Source organism: Typopeltis vanoorti, chromosome 16 (assembly GCF_054136105.1).
Source record: "Typopeltis vanoorti isolate ZY-2024b chromosome 16, IOZ_Tvanoo_1.0, whole genome shotgun sequence".
Classification (NCBI taxonomy): Eukaryota; Metazoa; Arthropoda; class Arachnida; order Uropygi; family Thelyphonidae; genus Typopeltis; species Typopeltis vanoorti.
In genome coordinates this window covers 35,696,627-35,720,171 of record NC_143564.1, presented here as the reverse complement: position 1 = coordinate 35,720,171, position 23,545 = coordinate 35,696,627, and the positions used below count along the sequence as shown (strand labels likewise).

The window sequence follows — 23,545 nt, the reverse complement described above, 5'->3', positions numbered from 1 at the left end:
GGGGCTTCCTGTAAAGCCGGATTTCCTGATCCTTGCTAATGTTGGTGATGTTCAGGACGTGCTGAAGTGCAGGGCATATGATGGTCTTGATGACAGAGGTCCTGGAGGAGAGTGACAGTTGTCCATTTTTCCAGTCCTTGAGCTTCTCAACAGTGTTGTTGTCGAGATGTTCGGTGTTGAGCATGGGCTGTTCAGCAAATGGGACCCCCAAGATGATGAGGGGGTCGGCAGTAGGGACAAGACCTGCAGAGATGTTGTTCAGGTCCCAGACTCCATACGTCTTGAGCTTAATTTTGTCGGGGTTTGATGTTAGCCCCGACACTTTGAACTTCTCTAAGATGTTGTGGAAGTTCAGTATGGAGTCGTTGTCCCTAAGGGTGCCCACCATGTCATCTGCGTAGGCGATTACCTTGGAATCATCCGTGGTGAGAGGAAGTGAATTCCTCTGATGGCACAAGAACTGTTGACAGCCCATAAGAATGGCTCAAGGACTAGTGCGAAGAGCAGCGGACTAAGGGGGACACCCTTGTTTGACCCCTTTCTGGATGGCGATGGGATCAGATAGGTGTCCGTTAATGAGGAGAAGAGTGGAGCAGTTGTTGTAGCCTCGTCTGATGATGTTAAGGAGTCCACTGCTGACACCGACTTTCTCCAAGATGTTAAAGAGAAAGGAGTGCCGGACGCTGTCGAACGCTTGGTTGAGATCGATAGTCAACAATGCCATGGAGTACTTTTTGATGTTAACTAGATATAGCAGTTCTCTGATGAAGATGAGATTGAACTCCATCGATCGACCAGGAACACCATACACTTGTGTATATTTGATGACGTACCTCATCCCGAACTTCAGTCTGTTGTTGAGATCATGGGCGAGGATCTTATAGTCTGTGTTCGACAGACTGATTGGGCACCAGTTCTTGATGTTGGAAGGGTCCCTGTTCGTCTTCGGGATGAAGACGGTATGGCATTCCAGAAATTCCCGTGGCATGTTTCCAGTGGTAAGGAAGATGTTGAAGATTGCCATGAGAATGGGAAGGATGTGATCCCAGGCCTCTCGGTAGAATTCTGTGCTTAATCTGTCTGGCCCAGGCGCTTTCTTTGTACGGCATTGCTTGAAGGCTGATGTTATTTCGACCGCTGTAATTGGTGCATCTAACCCTGCTTTTATGTGTGCAGGGTCAATGGTCAATGTTTCAACAGGAGTAATCCTGGTTGGTACTCTTGTCTTGATAGATGTTGGTATACTATCCCCAGAAGGCGTTCAGGATGTCAGGTGTAGTGGTGTGATGACACCCGCCTTCAGTGATGGTGGTAATGGTTCGCTCCTGCCAGAAGTTGACGTAATGCCTGTTATAGAACGCGGCCGATTGCCTGTCTTCTGAGCGGAGGTAGAGACGGAACTTAATGTTCTTTTTTTCCACCTGCTTCTGTCTCTCCATTTCAATGTCGAGATTAATGTCAAGGATAGTGTTGTGACATGGAAAGCCTTGGCATTGGCTGGCCACAAACCAGCATCTCTCCTTGTAGAGGTCACAGAGCTGCTCTTCTGAGGAAGGCATGTTCCTGGCCCCATTTTATCGTGTTGTCTTTGATGTTAATTTTTAGTCGTGCCCATGTTTCCCAGCCATCGGTGCTCTATGTGGAGCACAGTTGGTTAAGCTTGGCCGAGAACAGGGACGGGAAGTCTGGTGGTAACTTTCAGGGGCCCAGACCAACTTCTACAGTTTCAAGTGGAGGGTATGTGAGCACGACTAATTTGTGGTCCGAGATGGAATAATTAATTGGAACGTGCCTTATTGTCTTGGCTCTGGAGACAAGAGAAGGTGACAAATAGAGGCAGTCGAACCGTGTGTCGATGCCTTGACCTGTCCAAGTATAATCCCGACTGTAGGGGTTGTGAGCCCTCCAGATGTCTGTCAGCTGGAGATTCCTAAAGTGAATTTCCAAGTCCCTGTAGCCAACTGTACCTGAGTTTGGATCCCCCCCCCTACTTTGTCATAGGCTGGGTCTGCCACGCAGTTAAAGTCCCTCATCAAGGTGACGTGATGGGCACTGTATAAGTAGGTATGGAGTGACTGGAAGAATGCTGGTCTTGATGTTGCATTTGCCGGGGCGTAGATGTTAATATATCTAGGGATATAGCCCCGGTACTTCCAGTCGACAGCAAGGACTCTCCCTTCTGTGTCCCTCTGGATGTTATGGAAGGCTCTGAGGAGGGGGGGGCTATCATAAATACCCCGGCGCTATTTCTGTTGCCGAAGCTCCAATATGATGTTACAGGGTACTTATGGTTCAGTTCCTCCATGTCCCGGTAGTGGGAGAAATGAGTCTCTTGCAGGAACATGAGCCGGATGTTAAATGCTAGCGTAAGCTCCCACACCTCCTCTTGTTTTGATGGTGAACAGAGCCCTCTGATGTTAAGGGAGGCAACACAGAAGGGGGGGTGGCGGCATTGTGATGTTTTTATAGCCGGCCTAGATCTTTGATATGTAGCTGTTTTACGTACTTGACTAAGTTGTCATTCTGTAGGGGGGGGGGTAGAATATCCAGCTCCCCTGCAGACCAGCTTCCAGTTAACGCATGAGCTCGAGAGGACCTCGAACTCGTGGTGAACGTTCTTGATTCTGAAACTGATTATTTTATTTTGGTCAATTTCATAGTTGTAGAGGTTAAACTGGGAGCCGGTTAGTTTCTTTATTTTGTGGTTTATGCTTTGATGGTGAGAGGGGGTTTCCACCTGCATTTCAGACTCTGATGTTGTTGAGTCCGTGGTTTTTTTTTGAGCTGCTTCGATGTTTCTTGTCAGTTTTAGGGGAAGCTTCTTCCTTCCTTTTTTTAGGAAGTTCTTTAGGAGGCAGAAGATCTTGTGCCCCCTCTTTTATGTTCTTTTCTTCTGTAGGGAGGAGAGGGATGCTGGCTACTGCAGTGTGAAGTGTCGACGGATGAAGCTTCCTCTGATGTTGTTGAGGGAGGGACAGCTGGTGTAGTGCTATCCTTCACTTCGTCCGTACCCTCGGCTGAATGTTTTTCTTCCGTTGTTGGTGGTGGTGGAATGGTGGAAGTGGTCGAGGGAGAGACTGTTTCCTCAGCGGATGTTGTTGCTGGGGGGAAACAGTGTCTTCTGCTGGTGTTGACGCGGGACGCTTCTTTATATTTCCCAGAGCTGTCTGTGAAAATGTCCTCTCCCCACTGGTGGTGGGTAATATCGGAAATTCACCGGTGTCTCTTGCAGGCTGTGGATTTAAAGGTTCAATCGGTACCCCTGCCCTCTCTGCAGATGTGTGCAGAGAGCATGATGTAATTTTGTGCTCTGTGCTGGAGCACTTTTGGCAGGGGTGCAGGCACTGGCTGGAGATGTGCCCGATGCCGACACAGTTAAAACACTTGGCTCGGGGTAGTCACTCCCCAGATGGTCTGTTGAGCCACATCGCAGACCCTGTCTTTGTACCCTGGGATAACTAACCACGACACGCGACGTGCCGATGGTAACGAGGTTGGGCACTGGCTGTCGCATGTCCATTGTAAAAGTTACCTTGCCGGAGTACCAAGCGGGGTCCTCCTTAGAGACGCTCTTCTTGATGTTAGTAACTTCCCCCATTTGCTGAAGGTCTGAATCAGCATGTCGTCTCTGGCTTCAAGATATTCCATGAGGAAGCGGTCAATTCTCAATTGTCTCACTTGTGACCCCCACCATGGTAGGGATCACCTGCTTCCCCTGGACGGGGCAACCCTGTAAAAGTTTGTCTCTCGAAACAGTTGTTTTTACGACAACAAGGAGTCTTCCTCCTCCATAGGGGGTGAAGGAGAAAATCTTGTCTGCTCCTATAAGCTCCTTTAGCACTTTTGTGAGGACTCTGGGTTCTTCCAACTCTGGTATCTCCATTCCTAGCGTCCTTGTCCTGGGGGGACGGGGAGCATTTTACTCATTTCTGGTCTCTGCGTCTGCAAAAAAAAAAAAGGAAAAAAAATTAAGTCTTAAAGACTCTGTAAGAATCCCGTAGCACTCTGACTTTGGGGAATGGTTTACTTGGTAAACTCTGAATGAGATTTAAATTTTATATAAATTTTCTCATTCAGAGTTTAACAAAAGTATATAATACATGCATACCATACAGAATCTGTGTTATGTTTATTTTATCAGTAAGGCTTCGAGTCAACAGTAGGCTATTAGTAGTTAAGTTTTTGGGGAGTCAAAAGTTATACGTGGATTTCCAAATAACACGTGTGGTCAGCGTCCCTAACCATCGCATTGTTCAAGGGTCAACTGTATATTCAGTTTTCATGTCACCTTTATTGTATCTGATTCTTTTTACATGACTCTTTAATCTGTTTCTAAGCTTTTTTCAATAGCTTCTAAAATATTCTGCCAATTTCCTGATATTTATCTTCTGTGTTCATACCAAAGGTCCCCCCTTTAAGAGTCAAAGTCAGATAAGCAGAGGAGACCTTCACATCATCTTTAAGGAATGCAAAGAGCCAACTGGCACTTCTGACATAATGTCCAGTCCTCGCATTCACATTTTGTGCCTCAGCAGATTGAGGATAGACTGACAGTTTGGCAATCAGCCCACCAAACTTACTCTATAATGGTTTAAATGAGAAATAAAGATAATGGTATAAAATGATGAGATTTCATGCTAGACTTGAGCATTACCCAGTCAAACATGCCCCCTCCCCCACACACAGCTAATAATGGTATAAAATAGCAGAAATAAAGATAATGGTATAAAATGATGAGATTTCATGCTAGACTTGAGCATTACCCAGTCAAACATGCCCCCCCCCCTACACAGCTGTTTTTGTCAGGGAACTCTGAACAGAGTTCTACTGGAACAGACTCCAGCTCTTCTTGAAGAAGAAGAACTCAGTGTCATAAGAACTGAAGATAGGAACCACCAACATAATGAATATTAGTGGAATAGAAATTGAACTTGCAGAAGAACTGGAAAAGTACCATTTGGATATAATTGACATTATTGAAAGAGAGAAGACTAAAACAGGAGTTTTAGTAAGAACTTTATCGCTTTATAGATATTGGGTTGGAGTTTATTTATTTTTTTCTTTCTAATTTACTAATATAATTATACCAACTTTTCTGTTCTTATCATCCTTTTTACTATTGCTCTTTCCCTTTTATATTCTCTTTTATCTTTTAGTTTTCTTGGGGAAAGCCATTTAATGTAATGTAGTTTTTTTTTTAATTTTCAGTTATATTCTTCATTTCATCATTCCATATTCAGAGTCCTTGTTTTCTTTTCCATTTTTTCTGTATTATGTATTAGTTTCATAATACATAAAATAATAATACTGCTGCTTTATGTATTAGTTTCAGATTTTCCATTGTTATATCTCTTCTTTCCATTCTGTTTCTTTTAAGTATTTATTTATGTTAGCTTGATATGCATTCTTTTTTTTTTTCTATTGGTAGTAAGAGATTTATTTTCTTTTCTTTATCCATTTTTTGGTGGTATTGTTATAATTCTGATTACTGAATGATCTGAATCAGTACTGTAACCTTTGTAAACTCTTGCATCATTTATTAATTTTGCTAGTGTGAATATTGGCTATCAAGTAGTTGATTATTGATTTTTGATCTCTAGCTGATCAGGTAAATTCATGAGTATTTTTATGTCTAAAAATACTCATGGTAAGTCTATTCTATTCTAAGATGCAAATTCTATTAATATTTTCATTAAGACAATTTTCTCCACCCATCGTAGATGGTATTGATTCATCATTGATTCTTGTATTTACATCACCTGCTATTAATATGAAATCATATCAATAGCAGGTTTGTTTTATCTAATATATCTTGTAATGATTTATAAAATTCTTCACTTTCTTTGTCTTCATCTTCTACTAGAGCATGTACTTCTCTAATTGTTAGATATCCTCTTTTTTGTTTCATTTTTATTTTAATAATCTTTTATTCAAATAGTTATAATTTTATATATTTTCTTTCCAGTCTTTCTTTATCTGTATTATTAATTCATCCCTAGATTTGTCTTCTCTTCCAACTCCATAGTATATCTGTATAAAATGTTCCAATTCTTTGTTCTATTCCAGTTCTTAATTTTATTTCAGTGATTATTGAATCATTTTTGCCTTCTTTAGTTCTGTAACTGGTTCTTCTCTTCTATGTAGTATATTCTGAACATTCTAGGTAGCAACTCTGAATTTTACCTTTGTGTAATTTTGTCCTGGTGTATTACTGTGACCTTTGCTGTAGTTTTGTTTATATGTAGATACTGCATTGTATGGCTTGGTTTTTGTACATATTGTTTACTAGTTTGTCTTTGACTGTTTACATATTGCTGTAACCTTTGCTATGGTGCAGTATGACCTTTGCTGTTGTTGGCCAGTAAATTATAAACAACCACCCAACCTAATTTTTATATTTATCTGTTTTAGAAACCAATATCTGGTCCTGGGTTTTTATCCAAAAGAGTACACTGCTTGGAAAGGAGTCAGCAGACACTATGGTGTGAGGAACAAACAGCCATGGTGTCCACCTAATGATGTAGGACCTCCTTTTGCTGCAAGCATACAATAGTAATCAATGGGAATTTTGGACCATTCTTCATGTCGGCATGTAATGAGGTCCTGGGCTGTTGTGGAGCAGATGTTCCTTGACCTCACCCAACACTCCAGTTCATCCGACATATGTTCAATAGGGTTGAGATCATACTGATCTCAACCCTACACAGAGTCCTGATCTCAATAGGGATGAGATCAAGGGATGACCTTGATGCATTCCTCCAATTGTCCTGAAAGTTTGTGCATCAGAACTGACTCCTATCTTATGTCACCTGTATATACTCTCTTACTCCACTGGTATCTATCCCACAGCCTGGAAATTAGCCTATGTTCAACCCATTCCCAAAGAAGGTTCACAAATCACTGCCATCAAACTACTGCCCTATCTCGCTCACCTCAGTCCTATCTAAAGTAATGGAGAGAACCATCAATTCCCAACTCTTACACCCTCAAATGCACCCAGTTAATAAATGGCGACCAGTATGGATTCCATCACTGCCAATCAACAGGAAATCTACTTATATATATATATCACTCATCTCTGGACAAATGCCATGGAGAAGTTTGGTGAATCTCAAGTGGTTGCACTTGATATCTCCAAAGCTTTTGACTGGGTCTGGCACAAAGGCTTACTAAACAAACTCCCATCATTTGGTCTGTCCCAGAACTTCTGCAGTTGGATTGCCAGCTTTCTATCTGGATGCACACTATATGTGATGGTGGAGGGCTCCTTATTCTTTCACCGTTCAATAATACCAGGGTTCCACAAGGTTCTGTTCTCTCGCCAACCCTCTTCCTTCTATATATCAATTACCTGCCACAGTGGACCTCCACCCTAATACACAATTTTGCAGTCGACAGCACATTGTACTCCTTCCCTTTCATTTGATAAACTTTGCTCTACACAAATCACCTCAACCTATAGAACATCAACCACTACTGTCTGCAATTCCGATCTCTAAGCCATCCTCCAGTGGGATTCAGATAACCTTGTCAATTTCAATGCACAAATGAAACATTTTTTGTAAAAGAAACAAAGAAAGAATCACCCTGACATCAAGCCTCTCCTTGGCATAAACACATCACATCACATCCATTACATCCTTAGCTTCTCTTTTGCTCAAGAAGGTACTTCACCTCTGAACAGCTGTTAACCTTATATAAATTTCTCACAAATCTGCCCAGCTATTGAATACTGCTCTTACAGTGGAGGGGGGGGGGGAGGCTAAGAGTTCCCTCAAAAGCTTTACTCAATACAGAGGAGTGCTATTAAATTGAATAATAACCCATGTCTTGCCAACTTACTTCTCCCACATTTGCACAGGCATTTGGTTTCTGCAAGATGTGTATTCTATAAATATTTCCATGGCAAATGTTCATCTGAAATAACATCAGTAATTCCCCACTGAGTACTAAGTCTGTTGGAACACATGCAGCTGCTGCCCATCATCCCTTCACGGTATACTTTGAATCCCACAGAACAAGTTTCTTTTCTTGCTCCTTAATCTTTGTTACTGCTGTATTGTGTAACAGCTTTCTCCCCCCCCCTTAAGTGTTTCTCATTAATACAATATACAGGCTTTTAAATCAAATGTAAACAAATTTCTCCTTTCCCAACCCACACAAACGGGCATATTGTCACTATCCACACGTGGTACTAATGTACTGTAGGTCGATTAACCAATCTCTCGTGCATGGGGCTCAACATAAATATGGATAGAATTTATTTCCTACTCTACTGTTTAGACCTGCAGTAAGGACCAGCTTTGTTGTTTTGGACTTTGCAAAGGTATTTGACAAACTACCACATGGAAAACTATTACATAAAAAAAAAGTTGCAGCAAATGGTAATGGATATGAAGCTAGTAGCATGGATAGGAGGGTGACTAACAGACAGACACCAGAGTAGTATATACTTGAGTGGAATCTATGAAACAGAGGGTGGCTACTGGAGTACCTCAGGATTTGTTTTGTATTGTCGACTACTGTGATTTGTATATCAGTGATACAGGGAAAGATTTAAAGGGGGAAATATTTAGTTGTTTGCTGATGATGCAAAATGGAGAGTGCAATAGTTGATAAAGGTCATATAGACTGATGCAAAACTAGGGAGGGCAATAGTTTATAAAGGTGATGTAGATATCCTGCAGGTTAATATAAATAAATTGTCATTGTAGGCAAAGGATAATAATAATAGTCAATTTAATGTTGAGAAATGTAAGGTTCAGGTTGAAAAGGTTGTATACTTTACGTTGATGGTACTGGATTGCAGGAAATTGATGAGGCTAGTAACTTGAGGATAATGGTGGACAGAGAGTTGAAGTTCAGGAGGGCATATTGCAGAGGTTGGTTAAATAGCTCAAAGGATTACTTGGATGTTGAAAAACACATTAACAAGTAAAGATAGGGAAGTTATTATTAATCCCTCTTTATAAGGCTATGATTCAGCTTCATCTTTACTATTGTGCACAGAGATGAGTTTTAATAATGGCAAACCGTGAATGGACATATAAATACAAAATTAATAATGGAAAAAGTCACGTAAAAAGATTATTTCATAGTATAATTTTTGCCTGTGTCACAGGCATCTTCAAAAAAAAAAAAAATATATATATATATATATATATATACACACAATAAAAAGTTAGGAAAGATTAGCTGAATTATAAAATACTATCTCCCATAAAGGGGATAGACGTAAACAATCAGATCTGTTTAAGTTAGGAGAGTGAAGTAAAGTTTCACATGTTTCTTTATAAAGACTTTCCATGAGGAATCAACTTTTGTGAAAGACTCTTGTCTTTTTCCAGTGAACTCTATGTCTAGTGATGATGGCATGTTCTGCAAGTCCAGACTGTTCAGGTTCAAGGTATTGAATATAAGACTGGTGTTCTTCTAGCCGAGTAGAGGCAGATCTTCAGACAAACAGGAAGATGTTAAGAAATTTATTGACCTTTTTAGTTTGATATTTTAAGGATACTTGTGACATAATGATTGAATAATATAAGCACGTAAACACAAGAAGCCAAATATTTCAGTCTGAAAATTGCAGAACATCTTCAGTGGCACTACAAGAACAGTTTTAAAAATTACAAGGTGGAATACTAACAATAGATCATTTAAAAATAGAACAAGTTGCGTGATGTTATATCGCTAAGTATTAAAGGGAATATTATTAAGCAGAGACATGATTGAAATAAAGATATTAATTAATAATATTAAATAACATAATTAATATGCTTATATTATTCAACCTTTTTAGTTATCTTACACTAGCTACTTAGGTGACGCTTTTTGGAATTGTCAATTATTGTTTAATTTGAGCTTAAAATGTACTGAAGATGCCTGTGACACATAGGCAAAAATTATACTATTAAATAATCTTTTTACATGAGTTTTTCCGTTATTAATTTTGTAGTCAGAGATGAGTTACTAAGCTCATGATATGTCTGTGTAATGCTCCCTATGTGGATAGATTGAAGGTGTGCAGGTTACATGGTTTAGTTGATAGGCAGAAAAGAAGAGATATGATAGAAACATATAAGATATTAAAGGAGTTTTATAAAATTGATGCAAAGGAAATTTTTCAATATATGACAAATAGCCAGAGAATTAGGATTCATCCATGGACATTGCATAAGAGCATGCAGATTAGATCTTTTGTGTGAAGAGTGGTAAATGAGTGGAATGGATTGTGATAATTAGTTGAGTGCTCTGACAGTGAGTGAGTTTAAGGAGAGGTATAAGATTTGTGTGTATAAACGTTAGTATGGGTCTTCTTCAGTGAGTCTCCTGACTATGGAGATAACCATATGATGATAATAATAATAATTTAACAAATAAATTAGATAAATAAAGTAGAAAAATTGAAATCTTTATTCAGAGGATCTACTTTCTTCATTTTAACAAAATATGACTGAGTATGCTACTGAAATATACTGTTGTTATCCTGAGATCATTTTCTTACTTAGTGAATGTAAATTATACTCGAAAATGCTTACTATATTATGTGTTTAAAACTTAATAATAATAATTCAGTTTCTCTTTTCCTATTTAAAAATAAAGCATAAATTTTATTCTGGAGACTTGTGCACACACACACATGCAGTCACACATCTGGCTTATGCATGTGTGGGTGCTGTATTCAGTTAATATTGTTATATTTATATTGATACAGATTTATGTGGCTTCATTGAGATCTGTGTTTTATTTGTATCTTTTAGTCTTTGGTTTGTGATGTGGGACTTTTGACTAATGATAGTCAAAGATGGACTTGGGAAGATAGACATGCTTTGGAATCAGCATTACTTCTTGCAACATCTGAACCTCTCTGCTTGGATCCGTCATTTGCAGTTACCTTGGTAGCAAATCGGCTTCAACATCGAAAGCAGATTTTGGGCATGACACCTTTAAAAAGGTATATATATATATACACATATATACACACACATAAAGTGAAGTAAAACAAAGTGAGACTATTCGAATAAGGTAAAATATGGATGAGGAAAAATCTTACTCAAAACAATCCCCAAGAGATCAAATGCACTGGTTACTGCATTCATACAAGCTTTGAAAATACTGAGAAACTGAACTGATATTATGTTCTGCTGTCACATTCTTCTGATTGTTATAAACACTATCAAATTGGAATCCTTTCAGTCTTACTTTCAACTTAGGAAACAGAAAAAAGTCTATCTGCTATTGAGGCAGAAACATGATCACTACATCAGCAGGTATGTTGTCATGCAACATCTGCCAACCAGGCTCTTCTCTCTGGCTGTATGCATACTTGAATTTTGGCTGCAAAAATTTCACTACATCTAAGTGCAGGTAACAGTCCTTCTGGAGCAAATACTTATGGATTATCTCTTTGTGATTGAAGCATGTAATCAGGCTGGTTTGATATGTGCTTTCTGGAAGTAAATTTTTGTCTTGGTGATTCTGCACTGTCTTTTGACCTCAGGATCATATTGGAAGCCTTATGTTCAATAATAATGCTGTTTAGGAAATAAGATTCACTGTTAGCTGTTTGAACAAAATCTTTGCATGCATCCAGTGACCTGTTTTTCCTCATGTAAATAGAGTGGTATGATTTGTAGCTTTTTCTCCCCCCCCCATGTCTGTGATAATTATGGAATATATAATTTCTGATTCTTATCTGAATTAATTACCTGTTGGCATTATCAGTGTTAATTAGCAGGTGCTTGCTAGTAAACTGCAAACTTTGCCACCAGTTTGATGCTGCAGGTTGTCTGCTTTGAGGATTGTCTACTGTGTCCTCTCTATGCTACATCTACACTGTTTAAAATTATTAAACCATAAGCTGTTTAATGTGGAACTTTTCCCAGCTTGAGTTTGACCAAAGTTGATCCAGTCCAGTCTTTTGTTTCTGATGGTGATGGTCATGATGCTCAAAGAACATCACCCTCCCAAAGTGATACTCAGTTATATATATATATGTAATTTCTAATACAGTTCAACTTAATGATCTACATGTAAATTTTCAACTCTATTGTAGGTTTGAATGGACAGCGAGTTATTAATTCCAGGAAGGTTTCTTCTTTTTACTGATATGTGAATAACTACTGCTGCTTACAAAGGCATATTTTTTTTAGTTGGAGGAAATGTTACATATACACATGTAAGCTATGTGTTAAAGAGAAGTGGCAGAGTTCCCCCCCCCCCCTTCCAATTCTGGACATCATCCTGTGTAACATGCAAACTGGTTGAAAAAAACACATGGCAATTTACAGACATAATACAGTCAGGCATTTCACTGCCTATGTGAAACCACTATCTGCCTTTGGAGTTATGAAGTGACAGAAGTGACATGTGGGATAATACAAAAAATGTCACTTCACAGTTTTATTAAATAAATGTGCCTTTGCAGAATATTCAATTTCTGTTGGCTGATTTTTGACAAATTTCAGCTGGATTTTATACATTTGAATTAAATTGAATTTGTAATCAGCTAAAAAATCAGCTAACACCTTTTTATTCCCGTATACGGGGAGTAGGCGAGGACATTTAGCCCTAGCTAAATTAAAGTATAAATACCAATGAGATATTATTATTATTACCTGAGACCTCCAGGGAGTCAAGGACTCATCGAGGGAGGCTGTACATCACTCAAACCAGCTGTCATACCTTCTCTTAAATTCATTCACACTAGATTCACTCACTATTCTTAAATGCAAACTATTCCACTCACTCACTGCTCTGTGAGAGAAAAACCTAGCTCTTACCTCTTTCTTGACAGCAAAAAAAAACTTAACTTTCATGGATGTCCCATGTGTTCTCTCCCCATCGTCTATATATTATACCGGAATTATTATTTTCTTTATTTATCTATTTTTTGTTTTCCCTATTAATCAAACTGCTGGAAACTATTAAATTTAAAACTAACATTAGTTTGTGTTACTGCACATTAGTTGTTGCACACTACATTTATGATTTTTGGGGGGGGGGGGAGGTGGCGAATGATCTTCTCTTTATTTATTCACCGAGATGCTCAAATCGGGATTTTTTGCCCTCCATTTGAAGAAATTTAAATATTTGTATTACTGTATTTCCTGTCATGTTTTAGTATCCATTGCTGTTACTGAGTCTTGCTGGAAAAAAACTGGAAATCATTGAAAGCTTTGAGCATGCACAGTGAGAACTCATAATAAGGTATAATGGAATGAATACAGTACAGAGAAATAATTAATAACACAGGTTTAATTGTTCTGATATTTTTATCTGTCACAGAGACAGCTATAAAAATTGTAATAACACATAAAAGCACACACACAGAGAAAAATTAATGGAGTAAGTTAGACTAGAGGCCTAAATGCTGTTGGCTAGCTTTTATTGTTGGGATAGAATTATAAGAATTAATGTTTCACAAATCTTGAAAAGTTTAGGGGTGCTTAAGGGTCAAAGCTGTATAACTGAGAGGAGACCTCCACATAGCCTTTAAAGGAATGCGGAGAACCGACCAGGGCTTCTGACCTAATATCCAATCCTCACCTTCTTGTGGTACACCCTGTTGGGTATCTACTTTGATACTGAACAAACGAGGATGGGCTGGCAATTTGGGATTTAGCCGACCAAATTGTATTCTTATTGGTTAAACCAAAATAAAAAATGATGGTACAACATGACAAAATTTCATGCCGGCTGGGGCGTCGCCCGGTTAAACAAGGCCCCCGTAGTTTTCGCCAGGGAACCAGGGCAAACAGCGAAAAGTCAGCTACTGGAACAAATCTGAAAACAAACCCCAACTCAACATCACCAGAGTTAAAGATCGGTACTATCAACGTAAGAAGCCTGATTGGCAAAGAAATGGAGCTAGCTGAGGAATTAGATAAGTACCAGATAAGTACTGGCGAAACAAAAGTCATGGGAGGACTTTGGCAAGAATATAGAAAATAAATATCAAGAAGGTTGCAAAATATTCTGGAGGTTGTTGAAGAAGCTTAGGAATGGAGGAAAGAGTGCTGTAAAAGGAGTTAGAGATGATAAAGGTGACATGAAAACAGGAGAAAAAGATATCCTTGAAGTATGGAGTAATTACTTTGAAAAACTGCTAAATTAAACAAGCAGTGATGACAGCACAGTGATAAAAAAACACTGATCAGCATTGCAGTCAGGAATACATATCCATACTTGAAGTAGAAAAAGCCATCAAAGGCTTGAAATGTGGAAAGGCAGCAGGAGTAGCAGGAGCTGAAGTATGGTGGTATAAAAGTCTTACAGTGGCTGCACTGCATAGTTCAGAAAGCCTGGACAGAGGGACGAATTCCCGATGATTGGAGTAGAGCTCTCATAGTAACCATATATAAAAAGGAAAATAAAACTGAATGTGAGAATTACAGAGGTATTTCCCTACCGAGTGTTCCTGGCAAGATCTATGCAAGTATACTTGAGAAACGGTTGAGAAGAATTGTGGAAGAAAAGCTTGGTGAAGAACAAGCTGGATTCAGGCTGAATAGAGGCTGTCAGGATCAGATCTTCACTTTAGGACAAATAGTCGAGAAAGCATGGGGATATAACAAAGATCTGTATTTAAGTTTTGTCGATTTGGAAAAGGCATATGACAAGGTGCCAAGAGAGAAGCTATTCAATACGCTGCAGTTATATGGTGTCAATGGGGCATTGTATCAAGCAATACTTGGTCTTTATTTCAGTTGTAAATCAGCAATTAGAATTGAAGGAAGTACAGGAAGATGGTTTAATGTTAAATCTGGTGTGAGACAAGGATGTACATTATCCCCTCTGTTATTCATTATTTATATGGATCACATTATGAAGGAAAGTGGTATTAAACATGATATCAAAATTGGGGACGTTAATGTCAGCTCTTTGCTTTATGTGGATGATGTTATACTTCTAAATAAATCCGCTACAAGTCTACAAGATTCTCTGACTAAATTGAATAGTTGTTGTAATAGATATGGTATGAAGGTCAGCAATAAAAAGACAAAGACAATGAAAATAGGCAGAACTGGTAATTAGTTTATGGAATTAACAACGTATATAAAGTTGGGCTGAAGTTAACTTCAGCCCAACTGCCAAGACTACCAAATTAGCCCGCAAGAGGGCACCATTAGGACTTTAGGAACAATATTAGTTTCTTGCTTTCTTCCTCATTTGCTTTGTGTTAGTTCCTGAGTGCACATACCATATCTTTATGTTCCTGAAGATGGCAATGTGACGTTGCCAAAATATAGAAGTTATTCATTAAAGTTACCTTTAATTAATATACTTTATATGCGTTGTTAATTCCGTAAACTAATTACCTGTTATGTCTAACCAACGTATAAGTCTTGCTACTAGAAAATAGGCAGAATCATTGAAAATGTCAACTGTGTTGTGAATGGAGAACCTCTGGAACAAGTAAAACATTTCAGCTACTTAGGCACAATTTTTACTGAAGATAGTAAATTAAATATAGAAATCGACAACAGAATCAGCAAAGCTGGTATGCTGGGAAGTCAATAGAATAAATTCATATGGAATAAGAGAGAAATTAGTCGGAAAAATAAATTAGCTGTATACAAGACAGTGTTCAAACTAGTTTTAACTTATGGATCTGAGAGCTGGGTCAGAAGTAAAACACTTGACCAAAGACTAGAGACCGCATATATGAGAGTCCTGAGAAAGATTAGAGGCATGAACAGATGGCATCAATGGCAATATCATATTAAAAACGAGGATATTAGGAAAGAACTTGACATTGTCAGCATCCAGGAATGAGTTAGCAGAGCTAATCTCAGGTGGTATGGTCACTTAAACAGAATGGGCGAGGAAAGATTAGCAAAGCAAGTGTTCTCTGCCAGGTTGGCAGCAAAACGACCCAGAGGAAGACCAAGATATAGGTGGATTGATATGGTACAAAGTGCCTTAGACGATAGAAATATAAGATCTGATAATGTTGGAGTCTTGACAAGTATCAGACTGATTTGGAGGAAAATTGTAGATAGGAAGTTAGTAATGATGTAATTTTTTTCATGTAGTACTATCATATCCTGTACATCCCTTGTGGGTACATGGCAGGAATTTGATGATGATGATGAGATTTGCTGCAGTGAAGCATAGTAGTTTTTTTCCATTTCATTCTGTGCAAGGTATTCAAAGCATGGTTAGCTACAAGACCTCACTGACCATAATTGTAATGGTAGATGTATTTCTTGTGTTCTCTAAGGTGGATGTTGGCAGATCTCCCAGTTTGTCTCTAATATGACAAGTTGCTAGCTTGTAAACACCTGGAACAGAGAAGGAAGGAAGGAAGGGAGTGAATATAGGAAAGCAGATAAGGACTGCCAGTTTCAGATGAGATTTGAAAGCAGTGCAGAAATTATATTTCTTTAAAGTTCTGGCTTCTTTTTGGCAGATTTTTTTTTTGTATTCTTCCCATTTGACAGGTATAGCAATAAGAAGGAAGCTTCAGCTGGATAATCCATTCTCTCAACACATTGGACTTTTTCTGAACTACTACTCCCACCAGATATACTGTGGATGCTAGTTCTCTTCATAACCTCAGACCATAATGCTATTTTGTTTGCTGTGGGATGAACCTTCACCCAGCCAGTCTTAGCCTTGTGCTCTTTGACACTACAGTATTATCAAATGGGATAAACAGTGTGATTTCTTTGCCTGTTTTCCATGGATTTACAGTTTCCATACTTCTGTTGTGACCAAATAACTGAAATAATATGAATGAGAACCTTCATTCCTCACTTCTTTGATTCTCCAAGCTTTGATTCACCAACAAGACTGTCAAAACTTCAGCATATCTGAAGTCAAAAACGCCAGATTTACATTCTGAACAAATGATTCCTCTCTCACAGGCTACTTCTTCCATTTATCTTCCTGTAAATGTTCGGTTTTACACCCATGCCTTTTCTACAGGTATTTTCATGTCAGACAAATTATGGAGACAATAACCATGTTAGAAATAATCACTTTAATTTTCCGACATTTTAACCTTTATATTAAGGTCATCATCTGGAGTACACACACACACACACACACACACACACACACACACATATATATATATATATATATATATATACACAGAGACAAAATAAATTACATTTCACAGTATGCCAAAGAGAATGATTTGATCAGTGGTTATTCTAATCATTCAAATCATTGTCTCTTTGGCATACTGTATGAAATGTAATATAGCTTGTGTGTGTGTGTGTGTGTGTACACAGGGTAACCATAAAATAACTTTCCCTCTTTGGAGGCATCTGTAGCTAAAACTAATACACGGAATGAGACGACATTTTATATTGAGACTTTCGAAGACATGGGGAGATGAATTCCATGAAAAAAAAAGATTTAGTACCAAAAGTCGCTGATAGAGGAAATTTTGGCGCTGGCAGAGCCAAAAGCTGTCAAAGAAGGATTATGCAAATTTTACTGTGCGTACATGACAGCAGCCCCACCAATTCCCCTTAAGAAGGGCCAACATTTCAGTAATGAGAGGGTTATAAGTCAGTTCTTTCCGACGGCATGGCCGTCTCGATCCCTGGACATCACTCCATGTGACTTTGGGGGTATTTGAAATCCGTTGTATATGTTGGTGGCATTCCCAACTTGCATGTCTTGAAAGAGAACATAAAATGGGCTGTTATGAACATCCAATCTGACTCCTTACGCTCAGCTGTAGAGCATGTTGCTCACTGGGTGCAATTTGTTGTACACAAGAAAGGTCAGCACATTCAAAATCGTGGATGCAGTCCAGGGGACTGATTCTGATGAATAAAACATTATTTCCTGTGAGTTCAATTGCTACATTAATTTCTGTGTCTCTCTCAAGTTGTTTTAGTTTAATTATTATTATTATTCTTATTATCATTGTAACACGCCACATATCCAGCTGAAATGAGTGACGTGGTTGTTGCTTACACCTTCGAAATTTTATTATTCCATTTTATCTGCCTTTAATGTAATTATCCGCTTGTTTTTGGCTCTGCTAGCGCTAAAATTTCCCCTATCGGCGACTTTTTGTACTAAATCTTTTTTTCGTGGAAATCATCTCCCCATACCTTAAAAATTCTCAATATAAAATTTGGTCTCATTCTGTTTATTGGTTTTAGCTACAGATACCTTCAAAGAGGGTAAGTTATTTTATGGCCATCCTGTGTATACTCCAGATGATGGCCTTAATATGAAGGTCGAAACGTTGGGAAATTAAAGTAATTATTTCTAACATGGTTGTAGTCTCCGTAATTTGTCTGAAATGAATGCTGATCACCGTTTAACACCAAAGGAAAGGTATTTTCAAGGTTACAACTCTGATGATTTGACAACCTTCATTCCTTCACTTTCCTCTGAACATAATAAGCTCCTGGTCAACATCTGTACATAGTTCAGCTTCAAGTTTATTGATCTAACTTCTCATATTTTTTTAAATTTCATTTACTCCTCTTCTTGGAGTAGCTTTCCCATACTATTTACTTCAAGGCTTCAACCTCCTGCTATTCCATAAGTCCATCAGGATTTCTTCTTTCATGCTACTCATGCCTACCCATGGTGCCATTGTTATAGGTTTTGTGCCCTCTCCTGTGGAAGTGATATACTATATATATAGTATATCATTTCCAAAAATTAAGTAACACATTTGGTTACAAAAATTAAGTAACACATTTGAAACGATTAAATACTGATACAGTGAAACTAATAAGTTCATTATATACAAATGTTAACAAAGACAATACTTAATTTTTCATTTGAAGTTGAGTTATCCTGCTACCTCAAAATGAGGTAGCATTGTATGTAGTTGAAGAATTAAATAGTAGGGGAGACAGTGAAATGTGTGTAGCAGAGTAGAGTGCCCTTCTACAACGAATCCTTTTCAGATAATAATACAGTAAACCCTCGATTTAACAGACAAAATTTCAGTTCCATATGTCACATTTGAAAATTAACACCCTGTTAATTTTAAAATGCTTTTAACCAAGAATTGCTTATAATTAAATTAACAGGTTATTTTTTGTTATTAATTTCCTGTTATTTTTAACAAATTTTGGCAAATAGGCCATCATATGTTGGAAAAACACTCTAGTAATTTAGCCGACATAAATGAGTCATTGCTCATAAAACATGTTGATCGAATGATTAGGACGCGATCACACCAGTCGCACTGTAATTGGTTCTTTTGTTGCATAGCGTGACTTTCTGCGGCAGTTATAAAAAAAAACAGCAGAATTCTAAAGTTCAAAAAAAAAACTTGATAGTTTTTTCAAAGCAGGATTACCTAAACCAACTGCCTCAACATTGGACATTAACTTCACATTAACTTATCTAAAAGTGTGTAAAACAATTTTTTTGTTATTACAGTGCTAATATTGATAAAATTGCTGTATAATGTTACAGATATTTGTATTTTAAAATATCTGTAACTTTTTGATTTAACTTCGTGATTTAAATTAAATTTAAATTCGTGATTTAACTGACTTTCGATTTAACAGACACCTCTTAGCCTCTATTAATCTTTTAAATCAAGGGTTTACTATAGTAATAATTTAGTCTGTATTTTCACTTTAATATGAAGATGGCAAATTAAATTTGGAAATAGAGTGAGAATCAACAAAGCTGGTATGGTAGGCAGCCAAATTGAATAAATTCATATGGAATAAAAGAGAAATTAGTCGGAACACTAAACTAGCTGTATAAAAGACAGTGTGTAAACCAATTTTGACTTATGGATCTTAGAGCTGGGTTAGAAATAAAACTCTTGATCAAGGACTGAAGACCACAGATATGGGAGTCCTGAGAAATATTAGGGGACTTAACAGGTGGCTCAATGGCAGTATCATATTAAAAATGAGGATATTATAACTTGACATTATTAGCATTCAGGATTGTGTTACAGAGCTAATCTCAGGTGGTATGGCCACTTAAACAGAATGGGGAGGGGAAATATTAACTAAACAACAAACCATGGAAGACCAAAATGTAGGTGGATTGATACAGTAAAAAGTGCTTTATATTTATTATTATTTTATTATTATTATTATTATAACACCTCCAGGGAGTCCAAAGACTCATTGAGGAAGGGCACCTACTCCGTCTCCACCAATCCACTCATCGCAGTCACCTTCATCCCACCATCTACCACCGACTACCATCACTATTTTCACAGACAAACATCAATGTCCACCACAGCAGAATTTGAATCCACAGCCTTTTGGTTGAAGAGTGGATACACTAACCACTCGGCCAACCAGGCCGGCACACCTTTAGAAGATGGAAATATAAGATCTGATGATATTGGAATGTTGACAGATAACAGATTAATCTGGAGGAAATTGTTGATAGGAAGTTAGTACTGATGTAACTTTTCATGTAATACTAACATAAGATCCTGTACTTCCCCTCAGGGTGTATGTCAAGAATTTAATGATGATGATGACGAAAAGGCCACTATATGCATTTGAAAGCCCAGATATATCAGAAACCAGATTGATTATATAATAATTAGAAAAATATTTCAAAATAATATTGTGCAAATAGAAACATACCCAGGAGCAGATATAGGCTCAGACTACATTCCAGTTATTTCAAAATTAAGAGTAAGACTGTAAAAATAACTGGAATGTAGTCTGAGCCTATATCTGCTCCTGGGTATGTTTCTATTTGCACAATATTATTTTGAAATATTTTTCTAATTATTATATAATCAATCTGGTTTCTGATATATCTGGGCTTTCAAATGCATATAGTGGCCTTTTCATAATTAATTATGAAAAGGCCACTTTTCATAATTAGTTATGAAATATCTTATTTCATAACTAATTATGAAAATTAATTCATAATTCATAAATAATTATAAATTATATAAAAATTCATAAATAATTATAAATAAGTATGCAACAAAAAAATTAAATACGTATAGAAAGACTTAAGCATCATTAATGATTCATAATAAAGTATAAACAACACCAAGGGAAGAAAAAAACTACATTTATTTAACTCATTAATATTTGCTGGTTTTCTAACCAACATCATCAGAGCACAATTATAACTGTGATAGTGCACACAGCACTAAACTATGTAATAAAGGAAAACATTTTAAATTGTAACTGAAAATAGAACTAATGTCCTTACAAGGTGCCCTCTGTGGGTCAGATAACCATGAAGTTAATTTAGAGAAGTCAGGCTATCAGTTCTTAAAATGATGATCTTCCAGATCTTTGGTAAATTAAGACAACTATACTTATAGAGGTTGGAAGAGTGCATCATATCTGATGCTGATTCTAAAAATAGTCTCTCAGACCTGTAATGACATCTGTGTAATAAAGATGTTTTTCTCCATCTGATCTTATGTGCAGGAATATCCAGAGCATGGTCTACCAATTCCAACTTGCCGTACAAATGACCATTAGATGTCATTTTTGTGTTCTTCAAGGCATATGTTAATTGATCTACCAGTCATTCCAAAGTAGGCTAAACTGCAGGCACACTCTGGGATATTCAAAAGGGTGCAGTTGATGAAGGTATATCAGAAAAAATATCTTGAATGAAAGGTTTGTAAGCGTCATATAGAACATATTTGCAGAGAACTTTGGCTATTTTTTTCTGATGTATCCTTAATATATGGGATGTGAATGGTTTTGCTGTGATCTTGTGTGTTGGAAGGATGGTGTTGCAAAGGTCTCTGAGCTTAGTTTTCTGTGTCATTTGAACAAATAGTCTTGGCTCAGTGAGTAAGGGTATTTATTTATATATTTATTTATTTACTTATACAAGAAGGTATTTATACCTTCCTGTATAAGTAGGTTTTCTATAAATAGAGAAGGATAATTAGCCATTAGTGTATCTATCACTGGTGTATCTAAAAAGGAGAGAAAATTGTTATTTTCTTTTTCTATGTTGAAGTTTATTTTTGGGTGTTGGCTGTTAAGATGCACCAAAAATGTATCTAATGTGTCTGGACTATGAAGCTAAACAGCAAAATATCATCAACATAGCACAACCAAACTGTTGGTTTAAGTGTGGCTGTGTTGAATGCTTGGTTTTCAAAATGTTCAATGTAGAAGTTAGCTGGGGGTGAAAAGAAGGTAACCTATAGCAGTCCCATCCAGCTGTTTGTAGATTTTTCCTTTCTATAGGAATTAACATTCATATATAGTGAATCGAATAATTCAGTTATATCAGGAGGGAAATGTGGCTTAATAAGGTTAAAGATTTCTGTAAAAGGTACCTTAGTGAATGGTAAAGTAATATTGAAACTGACATGATGTCAGATTCTGTCTAAGTTAGATTATTTATTAATGTTTTAAAGTGCAGAGAGTTTTTAATAGATGAGGGAGAGTTGCCTGTAAGGGAGGAAAGCAATTTGGATAAATGCTTGGCCAGTTTGTAGGTGGGGCTATCTATGCTGTCAACAATAGGACAAAGGAGGGAGGGGCTGGGATGTGGTTTATGAATTTTATGGGTCCCGTATATCCAGGGTAGTTTAACACGATAAGGTTTGACTTTTTTGGTGATTTCTTTGGGCCAAGACGTAATGTTTTTTTAAAAATAATTTATATACTTTTTTTTTCTTTTGAGATTTTGTAGGATCCCGGTCTATGATCTGCTAAGTAGAGGAGTGAGTCTTTAAGAAGATGATTCATGTTTTTGTTATAATCTGCTTGGTTCATAATAACAGTAGCATTTCCCTTATTGGCTTTAGTTACAATAGTTTTATTCGTTTTATATTTCTATAACTAAGGTTCTGCTATTTCTCTAGGTGGACTGTTATTCATTGGAGGTTTGGATTTTGTTAGAATACTAGCTACATGTAAATGAATGTTATTAGCCACTGTAGGTGTAAGATGCTAGTTATAATTTCTAGAATTTGTACTTTTTTAGGCGTGATCATGAAATTATGTTTACAACTAAGTGCACTGACTACGTCTGAGGGTGTGTGCAACAATAGATTCATCACTATGTGCTCTTGTCATAATTGTGGTTGGGAACAGCTTTGCTATTGAACAGCTACAAATTTTTTCAGATGGCAATTCTTAACCTTTTCCGATTCTTTGCAGGATTTTCAGACATGGTGATTAGAATTGATGACAGTTCTGGTGTAAGTATTTCTGAAAGCTCTTTATGTAACATAGTGGTAGTTGCATTGATTTTTTAGCTAACTCAATGTGAGTGTCACTGATCTGTTCTCAAATTAGCACTAAGTTTTCCCTTGTATAAATATGTTTAGCTTTTGCAGAATTAAACTTCTTTTACAGTACTATTTCCTCCATTTCTATGCTTTTTTCAATTCTCTCCAGAATATTTTGTCACCTTTCTGGTATTTATTTTCTATGTTCTTACAAAGGCTTTCCTACTCTGCTGTTTAGATGTGCAACATTTACCAACTTTTCCTTTTTCATTTTGTCAATCGCTTTCTCTGATGCCACTCAAAACTTCTCCACTTCTTCCTTTATAGGACCATAGGTACAGATAAGTCTAATTATCAATTTCCCCCATTCTGATATTTGCCACATCACTCTTCTCAATATGATGT

The 23,545-nt window shown here is 37.2% G+C and overlaps 1 protein-coding gene across 7 annotated transcripts in view; it reads left to right on the top strand.

Moving 5' to 3' along the window:
* Spt20 (transcription factor Spt20 homolog) overlaps window positions 1-23,545 on the top strand; it is a 444,696-nt gene that overhangs the window by 147,584 nt on the left and 273,567 nt on the right. For all 7 annotated transcript variants that reach the window (XM_090405995.1, XM_090405992.1, XM_090405994.1 and 4 more), the window contains exon 9: window positions 10,761-10,954. In XM_090405995.1, coding sequence (XP_090262121.1) covers window positions 10,761-10,954 — 194 coding nt within the window. The remainder of the gene's footprint in view (window positions 1-10,760; window positions 10,955-23,545) is intronic.